Below are 11,793 nucleotides of genomic sequence, written 5' to 3' on the forward strand. Positions count from 1 at the left end.
AGAAATCTAAATAAAAAGAAAAATATGACAGGAAGAGGTGATTAAACTCACAAACTTGGTACTGCATCAGTTGACTCAAACGGAGAAGTCTTGCATAATTCTTTTGGAACCTTTCCGCTACCTATGAGTACATCCTAACATCCCACTTTTCACATTTTCTTCACAAGCTGTGCTTGTAGTTGCCTGGTGAAGGTATGTTCTACCCTCCTTTGCCTCCTGTTTCCACTGTGCCCTCTGGAATGCAATTCTTCTTGGAACAAATTCTCCCACAGTCTGGGTCTCTAGTGTGTGCTTCCCTGTCCTTAACTGAAACCTAACGTCCTCTCCCTTGCAAAGAGGGCTTTAAAAGACCCTGAAGTGAAGGGGGCTCATTTCCCCACATTTCTTTTATCTCCTGGTTAGGAGGTAGGGTCAGTCCCCTTACTCCGCGAAGCCTCGCTCAGATCATTATTTCTCCTTTTTGTGTAGCCAGGCCACTTTTTATCCTTCATTATTGCTATGTTTGTGCCAATCCCTTGTTGATAGAAAACTTCTGCCATCACTCAGAGTTGCATTAACGTCCAAACAGAAGACCCATTCTCATGGGTTCTTGATTTCTTCATCTCCTATTGCCATCATCTCCACTACAGGGCATCCACTCTCATGATCACACGCCAGGTTTTATCATCAGGTGGATCTACTCCACCACTGAAATCCAAAGTTCAAACTATCCAACCTCCTATCCTACCAACTCTCTCACTCCATTTTTCCTCCTAATGAAGACTTAAATCTCTCAACCCTTCTGTTTTCTCCCTCTCAATCATCTCTCTGCTTTCTTCCCTTCTTTTCCCCCCTCCAGTATATAAAACACAGTTTATCACACCATTCACAAGATGCCTTATTTTCTTTCTGATCAAACCTACTGGAACATTCCCACTTCAACAATTTGCTTTTTCTTTCCTGCAATGGATTTCTGAATATTGTTAAAGGGAAAAAAAAATCACACAATTATGGTTTGTTGTTTTTTTAATTATTTTTATTGTGAAATACACATTTTTTAGAATTAGTTTCAGCTGTACAGCACAGTGCAATAGTTATACTTTTTACCCCTCGAGGTGACAACCCCCCTCCCCCAATCCGCCGCCCCACTTCCCCCCCCCAATATCATACATATCTATTACAATTCCCTTGACTCAGCTCCCACACTATACTCCACATCCCGTGACTATATATATATATATATATATATATATATATATATATATATATATATATATATATATATATGTTTTACTCTAAACCCAAAGTTGTCAACTTCCGCAAGGCTCTCAAAATTGCCCTTTAATCCTCTTATATTATCCTCAGCAGATCTATCATTTCCATTCCCCACATGCCTTTATCAAATCTCTTTCCTGAACCTTCCCATCACTTCCCCCATCATTTTCAGCAGATATTGCCTCCTATTACACAGAGAAAATAGAATATCAATAATAGCTATATATCTATCATTTTGTGTTCCTGGTCTTCTAATTACTTTATAGAGCATTATACAACTTGTCCCAAAATTACATAGATGGTTTCACTTGCAGCAGCTCTTAAATTTTTTTGCCTCAGGACCCCATAAAATTGAAGACTCTAACAAGATTTTATTTTTATGCATTATATTTATTGATATTCACCATATAAAAAATATTAAAACAGGTAAAATTTAAATATTAATTCAGTAAAAATAATACTCATGATAAATCTATTACATGTTAGTATAAATAAAATATGTATATGAAAAATAGCTATATTTCCCCAAACAAAAAACATAGAAAAGTGGCACTGTTTTACAGGTTTGCAAATCTCTTTAACGTAAAGCTTAATAGAAGGCAGGTGAATTCCTATATCTGCCATTTTATTGGGAAATGTTTTGATCTCATTTTCACAGCATATAGTTAGCCAGAGAAATTGCAAAGAACCCTCTGGGGAAGGACTGGGGGAGTTATTATGCTGTACACCTTTTATGATATTTCAGAGCCTTCCTCCTGAGAATCTAGCCTTTTCTCTGATGACGGTTTCCAGATCCAGGTACTGGCTCAGACATAAAAGCTGGGCAAAGAATTATGACTCATTATTGGAGTATTGCCCTCAGGCTCCTGGTCATGCCCTCCTGAATTTCTTTTGATTATACAAGCCGAGCAGTATCCTTGTTTGCTGCCCATCCATTTTGCTCCCAGGGACGCCATATTCTGTTCTCCATCTCCCTATCTGCTGAGGATCAGACCCTCTCATTCAGGGCCACTCATCCCTTGCCGCTGATTAAAACAGGTGCGCCAGGTTACCTGGTAAAGAAAGCCAAGTTGTTGAGCCAGTGCAGGAGGAAAGCTGAGGGCAGACCCTGAAAGGAGGGCAGGAGCCCCAGGAGGAGGTCTCTACATCGTTTGCAAGCATGAGTCTGGACCATGTTCAGACTCAGGGGCTTCTGGAGAATCTGGGGCCTCGGGATTTGTCAGGTGTGACAACCCAGTCTGCTGCATCGGGCTTCTTTCCAATCTAGCATTTCTGACCTTGGCATAGCCGACCTACCTGGGTTGCATGGTTGTTAATCTCTGTTGGTAGTTTGCCACCCTTATGATTAAGTGCTGGACCTGTTGCTCAGCTTTTTCTGCCCTTCCACTGCAAGAGATAAAAGCCTCTTTATTTGCTACCAAAGAGGCTTTCTGAATTTTACTCAAGATTCTTAATAGCCATTTACCATTCTCAGCTTTTTGCAAATAATCAATTTTGCTTAGCAACAGCCAATTTCCCTGTCCTCAACATTAGTATTTCCCTCATATTTCTTAAATGCCTAATACACCTCACCCACTAGTGTACAGGTACCCTTGCTTTTCAAAAGTTCACATTATGCCACTTTGCTTTTACAAAAGACCTACCTTAGTACCTGTTTTTGCTAACCAAAATAAATCCAAAGAGCGTTTTTACTTTTATGAAGAAAATGAAAATAGCTTCCAGCGTTTGTTTTACAGGGAGCTCTCATAGAGACAATGTGCACCCCAAGCAGTGAGAGCGGCCCCCTCCAAGTTCCTTTCCCGGGAACCATACTCAGCGTCTCAGCATCAAGCCGCCATAGCTTTGAACTGTGTCTGTGAGTATCTGTGCTTTTATTTCAATCTATTTTGTGCATCAAGTCTAGATATCTGTTTCTGGCAAGATGTCTGGAGAAACTCCCTAAGAATGGAACACACAAAATTCTGGATAAAACAAAACAAAAGCAAACAAATACAAAGTTTTTCCAATGCATGGCTAAACTGACAGGAAAGTACTAGAAGCTCAAGTAGACTGGGAGGAATGAGGAAGTAGGAATCCAGGCAGTAAGCGAGCCCCAGCGCTGGCATTTGGCTGAATCCATCTGAAAATCTGCAGTGACCTAGAACTTGGATTCTAGTGACTAACATGTGTGCTGGACACAGGGGTCCTGTGGCCAAGGAGGGTAGGATGTTAGGGTGCAGACTCTTGCATAGCGCTGGGACCCACAAAGGACAACATCTTCAGTGTAAAATCATAAAAAGTTAAAAAAATATCTTGCCTCCCAGAGGAATATGGTAGGGATAATTGCCTGTGTTACCTTTGTCTCCTTGTGGAGTGGAAAAAAAGTAAAAATAAAAAGCACCATAAGACAATTCCTAACTGCAAACCCAGCTCCAAGCATTTGTTTTTTTGACTTGAAGGCCTTCCCTCACTGTATGCTACAATGACATAAGGGTAACAATTAAGAGAAACCTTTCTAAAGCCCTCCCAAACATCCCTAAAGTTTGCCATTCCTGATCCACAGTTACTAAGGCCCGTCCTCCCCAGCTCACAGGAAAGAGTAAGTAGATGCTCTGCGTAAAACTCAGCACCCTCGAGACAGTCAGCCTGGCGTCCCTTCCTCTCTGGCTCATTGTATCTGGGGGACCTGTGACCCTGCTGGTTATATAGCCCCCGCTTCTGGACACCTCAGGACTCCAACAGTTTGCAGTGGGTCCTCCAGCATTTTCAGAGGTGTTGTCTTCGTAGCGCTTGGGACTCTGGGAGCACTGACAAGACACATTTAAATCAGTCTGGGTAGGTAGAGGTTATACTGTGAAGGCTCAACTCGTAATGGTCAAAGCATCCACTTTTTTCACATTTCTTCTGCTCATTTCTTCCCTTCCCCTTAGGAATGATCATGATTACAATTCTGCCTGAGTGTGGAGCTTCAGATGGAATGAGTTTTTAAAAATTGATTAAAATATTGATAATAAAGATTATACACCAAAGTCAAACTGCCCTGTCTTCCAAACCTGAAAAGTCATTTACTGTTAATTTTGAACGTAGAATGTGTTTTTTATCCAATACAGCCATCTGGATGACAGTAGTTACCAGATGTCTAAAAAAGTTAAAATAAATGAAAAGAGTTAAAGGGGTGGCCAATTCCAATACTTTCATACTTGGGAAGTAGAAGAACTATACATAGATAATCTTCGATACCTTTAAAACAGACTCAGTATGATAAAAGTCGAAGTACATTAATGGTTGTACTTGGAGGAAATAAGGCATTATTAAAAACGGAATTAGATAATTTTCTAACTAGGAGTGTAAGATGTGTTGTTAATCATGATAAATATCTAATATCAGATAAATAAGTATTGATTTAAATTATAGTTTAATTTTCCTTAGACTAGGATCCAATTAAAACTTCAATAAGGATTTCCTGAAACAAGCATAGATAGATACATCTAATCTCCAGCTGCTTCCATAATTAACCATGATAAAGCAAAAAACACTTTAAATTACCAAATATATAAAATAAATGTAATTTGTCCCTGTGATTTTTTTTCCCCTAAAGCCTGCTACTTAAAGATGTTAAAAAATTACATCAAAATCAGACATGAGCTGTATCAGTTGGGAACTGCATTCCACTGCATGTAACTGAAAACCCAAGTAATAGTGGATTCAACAAGATAGTTTATTTTTCTCTTGTGTTACAGGATGTCCAGGACAACTACAGTGGCTCAGGAAGTTTACTGCCAAAGTTGTGGGGATTCTTTTGGCAAGGTTTTCAAGGGTAATCACCGCCAAGCAACCTTTTGGGCACGAAAATAGAGGAAGGAAAAAAGGCGAAAGGAGTCCATAAGAACTGAGTCAACCTCTGTCAACAAGCTTTCCTGCAAACCCAACCAAATGACTCTAGATTCTGATAAATTATCAGAGTCAAGTTACTTGAGCATGTCTAGCTGCCAGAAAGACTGGCAAATGTAGTTTTTCAGCTGGACACCCTGCAATGCTGAATATGCTGAATACATTTGAAGCACTGCTATTAAGAGAGAAATGGATAATGGATATTAAGTAGGAAACTAGCAATTTCAGACACATCTTGATTTTTGATATTTCATAAGACAGGAAATTTGAAAGCTGTAAGGATGGATTTTTTTTTTTGTTTTAAAAAAGTGGGTCAAAGTGGAAAACAACGTTCTTTTAAAAATCCCTTCCTGTACAAAACAACCAGATCCTCCATACAACATAATTTGTAATGCATTTCTGAGCTCGCAGGAACTAAAGAAAATCTCTAACACCACCAGCTCCCTCTCCCTGAAAAAAGTAAAATAAAAAAGCCACACCTGCACCCAAGGCATTAAAAAGTAAGCTAATATATCAGGGGTATTTGTCTGAGGACCAAGACCAGCATCAACACCACACATGAGACAGCCTCTTGCCAGTAACCAGTTCAAGGAGTTCATTTGGAGGCTTGTCGGGCTCTAACCTGGGTCCTTGAAGGCAGCTAAAGGGGCCCAGGTCCATGGTGTCACCAGCTTCAACAAAAAAACAAATGTAAATACTTGCTGAAGGAAAGAATTGCCAATTTAGGCTTCCAGCTTATCCACAGATTAAAATCAACCAAGAATGAGACCACAATAGAAGATGAACAAATGCAGAAGTGGCTTAATTCTTAAAAAAAAGAAAAAAATCTGCAAATATGATGTGTCACAATATCTTAAAGATGAAAAAGTACATCGTCATCTCATCAATTGCAGAAAAACATTTCATTCATCACTCATTTATGATTCTATCCATACCTATACAACTTATAAATTCTCTTACCATTTCTAATAATTTTCCTGTGCACAATGTTGGCTTTTTTAAGTAGACATATCATCTGTGATTAGTGACCTTTTTCTTTCTACCTTTCCAGCTTATATCTTTTATTTCTTTTCTTGCCTTAATGAGCTGGGCAGGATATCCTGTACACTGTTGAATAGAAGCCATAATAGAGACATCCTTGTCTGGCTTCTGATTTTAAAGGGAATGCTTTTATTATATTGCTATTAAAATGATGTTTGAAATTACAGTTTCATTTTGTTTTTTTAGCTGAGTCATCCTGCCACCTGTTGGCAGCTCAGCTCGGGCCTAGACTCAAACCGCTGTTGCTCAGAGATCACACTCTTAAGTGAGCTCTTAACCAACTGAGCCACTCAGCCGGCCCTGAAATTACAGGTTTTAATAGATACCTTTGGGGAAGAGGGGAGCAGTATGCAGATTAAGAATGTTCCTTTCTATCCCTGAGAGATTCTGTTTTAACTATCCATCAGTGATGAAATCATGAACTCTTAAAAATAAATTTAAAAGACAAGCAACCTGTTGGAAAAGTGGGTAAGAGATGTGAACATGCAATTCAAAGATAAGAAAACACAAATTGTGAATAAATATATCCAGTTATTTTTAGCCTCATTAATAATCAGGTAATTTCATACCTAATCAAAATACTCTAGAGAAACTTCTGCACATATGTACCAGGAAATGTATGCATGAATAGTAACATAATAACAAAATACTACAAACCAGCTCAAATGTTCAACAGGAGAATGAATTAATGAATTGTTACATATTCGCCCAATGCAATGATATATGGTAATGAAAATGAACAAACTATAACAATATGCAGAACTGTAGATAAATTTCAGAAGTAGAATGTTTACATATATTATATATATATATATATAATTTTGCATGTAACAGACATTAAATATTTTAAATTGTAAGTGTGAATAATCACCTGTGTATCCTCTTTGTACTCCTTATATTGGTGGGTGTTGGGAGAGGCCATTTACCATGGACCTCAGCTGTGAGTGTGCCAAGGATGCAAGGCCCTTTCACAGGCCATTTCTCATGGTTATATTTGCAGTGAGCAATTGAGGATTGAGGTTCCATGCCTCACTGGACAAAAATCAGGCCGCTTCCACTTGCTAACAAAAAGTAAATTCCTCAAGCTCAATATTCTTTGGCTATGATGCAAACTGTCATCCCAAGCCAACTCCTAACCAATGTGCCACTCAGCCAGCCCTGAAGTGTCTAATCTTATATCATTAAGTGCTTTGGCAGATGGAGTTCCTTTCCTATGTCTGCCTTCCATTTTCTTTATTTTCCTGCACGTGGGTATTGATGCAATGGAAACAATGAGATATAGAAATGTGACCCCACTCAGGGCCGTTTTCCTCCCGTGCCTTTCTCTGTGTTGCAGGGGCTGGGTGCCTAGGCTCTGGGTTAGATTTCACCAGGGAAAGTCAGTCCCATGAGATTTGGGAAGCAGGGGAGAGGCAGAAGCCATTATTCCTCCCGCAGAACAAGGCAGGCATTCGCTCTAGCTGACAATAGAAATGAAGCTTCGCCAGCCACTTCCAGTCTCCCTTCTGAGAATAACTCATTTTGGTGCCACAGATAACTGAGCTCATTGGTGGTTTCCTGTGCTTCCTTCGGTTTCCGTATTTTGTGAAATGTGGTTTTCCTCACTTTTGCTTCCTGGACCCTTGTTTTCTTTTGTTGTTTGTTTTTAAAGAACTTAAAACCTTGTGTTAAATCCATCCTGCTTGACATACAGGCAGTGGTTCCTCTTGACCTAACTGAACCCTGCCTGATCAAAGCAGGTACATGTTGAGGAAAAGCTACTCTAAATTGGTTTTATTTTCAATTTTTTATAGTGTCAACACTTTAACAGTAAAAACAGAGCAAAAGCTCTACTAGAATCTACATCCATATGAGTTAGTTTTCTATTGCTGCCATAACAAATTATCACAAACTTAATGACTTAAAACAGCATGATTTTTTTTTTTTAAATCTCATGGCTTCCATAGGTCAGAAGTCTGAGTGGGCTTGAATGGGTGCACTCGTTAGGGTTTCACAAGGCCAGAATTAGGGTGTCAGCAGGGCCGCCTTCCTTGGTGTGGGCTGTAGACGAACTCTTCTCCAGGCTTGATCAGCTTGTTCGTTCACTTCAGTTTCTTACGTTGTAGGACTGAGGTCCTCATGTCTGTGTTAGCCGTCATCCCAGGGCTGACATTTGCTCTTAGAGGCTGCCCGGGTCCAGTCACATGCTTTTCATGTGGCCCCTCCAGCAATAGATGCATGAGGCTGAGTATCACATTTCTTGTCTCTGTAACTCCAGCTAGAGAAAGTTCTCTACTGTGCCCACCTAGGTAACCCAGGACTAAATTCCTTAGCTCAATTTATCTTTAATTATACTGGCGAAGTGCTTTTTGTCAGGTCACATAACATAGTCACAAGTTTCCAGGATCAGGGCCTTGGTTATAGCAATCTTCTTTAGCTTGGTATTTTGAGTTTTGGACACTCCTTCAAGCAGCAGGAAAAGAAGGAAAGATGCAAATGAACTACCAATGCAAGGAGAGCAACACTAAGGCGATTTCAGAGAGCAAGTCCTCCAGCAGTGATCATGAATGGACCTGGAAACAGAGCATCATCTTGTAAAGGTATCACCTTAATGATTTCATTCTTAAAAATTAAGATGCAAGACCACTTCTTCCCTTCTGCAGCAATTCCACATTAATTCTTTTTAATTGAACAGCCTCTCTTCCAACACAGACACACAGACACACACACAGACACACACACACACACACACACACACAGAGTCACACACTCACACACCTGAAACTGATAAAAATTGGGAACTAGTAATTTCTTGAAATCAATTCTCGCCACAAGCCTCATGTGAAGTGGGTGGAGAATTTGGGATTGCTGCTTGAGACCTGGAAATTAAGAGGTTGCTCTGCAAGATGTGATAACATCACCAATTTTATTGTCAAATAAACAAAATATGTGTCTAGCTTAATAGGCAGATGAGATATATTTCCTGCTTTCAGCTCCCATGGAGAAATATTTCTCATCACCACCCAACACACACACACACACACACACACACACACACACACACACACACAAACCCTGGAACATATTTGTGCTTTGATGTGGAACAAAAATATTCGTTAGAAGAATGACTGAATTTTTGTCCTGCCTCTATTAATCTGTCATCTATCTCAATAATAGAAATTGTTTTTCCTCTTTAATTTTGCCCTCCCAGACCCAATTTCCAACCTTATTATTTCCTTTATTATTACTTATGAAGCATAGCCTATAAAGAAAAAAAATAAAAAAGGAAATCTGCCGAGATAAATAATACCTTGAAACAGTCTTTTTTTATCATCTCAGGTCCTTTTGTTTCTGAGCATTACAGAAAAAAGTGGGGTATGAAAAGCACTTTACAAGCATTGTGTGTGAATAGCCTGTACACATTTACGAGCCACTTAGGGTGTGACTGGGGCTACAGAAACTCAAAATGGTTGTTTAATATTTGAGATTTATATTATAAAATAAATGTAGTGAATTTCATTCTAGTTATTGATAAAAATACATCAAATCTAGCCTCCTGTTACTATTCTAGCCTTGTGTCAAATGACCTTAAAAAGTATGTCAATATTTATTTGATGTAAGATCATTTTATTTTAAGGATGTTTATCCCAAATGGGTTAACTATGTTCAGAAAAAAACCCCGAGGCATACATTTATAGTAATATATCAGATGGCCTTGCCAAAATTTTGCACTTTAAAATACCCCTGGGTTTTGCTTATATGAAACAAGTCCTTTAAAATAATAAATACTCTTAGCTTGCGGTCATGCTGAGATTAGAACATTAATATCTCTGACCCTAAAAACATTTATTAATATTCTACCAGAGACTGTCAACCAACTCAGCAAGTATTAAATATAAAATGTGCAAAGGAGCATAATCATAATTTTAATATTTGTATGACAGTTTGTATTTATTGAGAATTGTACCCTCATCATCTTATTTGGACAAGGTGTGTGTCAAGGTTGTCTCTGTGAACCCAAGAGCTATTTCCAGCTCTGCCACTGATAGTAACCTCAGTTTATCTCTTTGAAAAATCTCTCTCTGCCCTAAAGGGGAAAGAATACTCTTAGATCAGTTTAAATGGCACAAATTGGGTGGGGGAGAAGGGGTGGGATGCAGAATATTTGTACTTACCAAGTGTGTACTCTATATTAAGTACTACAGATGCAAAGGTGATGAATAGATAAGAAATTTTGTCTAAAAACAATGGGAAGCCAATGAAGGCATTTTAAACAAGGGGACTGGTTTATCCTAATTCCTTTTTGCGGAGATCTTCATAGGTGCAGCAGGGAGCGTGTCTCCCTTTCTCTCAGTCTTCATATCCCATAGATCATAAGTCTCCGTAATCACTCCTGCGTCTCCCCCCGTGTTCCATTCTCATTGCTCCTGCATGAGCTCGAGTCTTTCACCTCTTCTCGCTTGGAAGATTACTGGGGAGCTGTCATCCTGCTTCTAATCACATCTGCCTGCATCCATCCTCTAGCTGCAGCAAGACTGCTGCTTCCAAACTCAGCCTGCTCATATTGCTTCTCTATTTCAAATGGACCTCATGATTTATAGAGTGAAGTCCAAATTCCTTCATGAACCAGGATGTTTCACGGCCCCAGGCTACTGGTCTTTGTCCACATGAACTGCTTCCGGTTCCTGGACGTTTGCATTGAACACAGTGTCACCTGGGCTTAGAGTGCTTTTCTTCCCATGCTCACCGGCCCTCCTGCTGAGCCCTAGTCAAACTTCCAAACTTCTTTTTTAGATTTTTTATTGGGGAATTGGGGGAAGGGGAACAGACAAGTTCTTGTAGTTTTGTTATTCAGTCTAGTTGTGGAGGACATTGCTTCACTGGCCCAACTTGGCACCATCATTGCGCTCTTCCCGGGCGAGGCAGATCAGTCACCGGCTTCTGGACGGCCGCTCACTGCGGCTGCTGGCCGCTCACGCTGGCTGCTGGCTACACACGGTAGGTTATGGCAACCCACTGCCAAAAGGGCTGCAGCCTATGCCATTGCCGGCGACCCACGGCAGCCCAGCTCCAGGTTGAGCTGATGTTCAGCATCTTAGCTGTAGAGGGCAGTGTCACTGGCCCTCATATGTGGGATCTGAACCAAGCTGTTAACCAACGCGCCACTCGGCCGGCCCTCCAAACTTAACAGGACTGTAACCCACCCCCCAGTCTAGAGAAGAATGCTGAAGACAGATCCGACTGAGTGATCATATAGTCAAAATCTTATTACAAAACAAAATTGGAAATCTTTTGGTATTTCCAAAAGGACTATGAATTCTATTTTTAAATGCATGCCAAATAGCATATTCTTGTTTTAAAGATTTATTGCCACTGTATTTTCTACAACCAAGATTCCATTTTATGGGATAGTTTGCAGTTGCATAGTAAAATATTATTGTTCATTAATTGGGTAGTGCTCTGACCCTCAAAGGCTTTTGAAATCATTTTTCTGTCACTATATATACTTAATAACTTTCAGAGTTTTCTTTTGTTAAGACAAATGCTAATGATCAAACATTCAATTGCAGACAATAAAATTTAATATATTGTTATGAAGTAATGAGAATAATTTTCTAGTATAATTCAAATTGATTTTGAAAGTATTTC

The 11,793-nt window shown here is 39.5% G+C and overlaps 1 protein-coding gene across 1 annotated transcript in view; it reads right to left on the minus strand.

Moving 5' to 3' along the window:
* The window catches only part of NOAZFP (nucleolar atypical zinc finger), a 19,508-nt gene extending 17,080 nt beyond the window's left edge, over positions 1-2,428 (minus strand). Inside the window, exon 1 of the mRNA XM_019661041.1 lies at positions 2,307-2,428. Coding sequence (XP_019516586.1) covers positions 2,307-2,428 — 122 coding nt within the window. The remainder of the gene's footprint in view (positions 1-2,306) is intronic.
* Between the last annotated feature and the right edge of the window lie 9,365 nt (positions 2,429-11,793).

This window comes from Hipposideros armiger, unplaced genomic scaffold, assembly GCF_001890085.2.
Source record: "Hipposideros armiger isolate ML-2016 unplaced genomic scaffold, ASM189008v1 scaffold_333, whole genome shotgun sequence".
NCBI classification, from domain to species: Eukaryota; Metazoa; Chordata; class Mammalia; order Chiroptera; family Hipposideridae; genus Hipposideros; species Hipposideros armiger.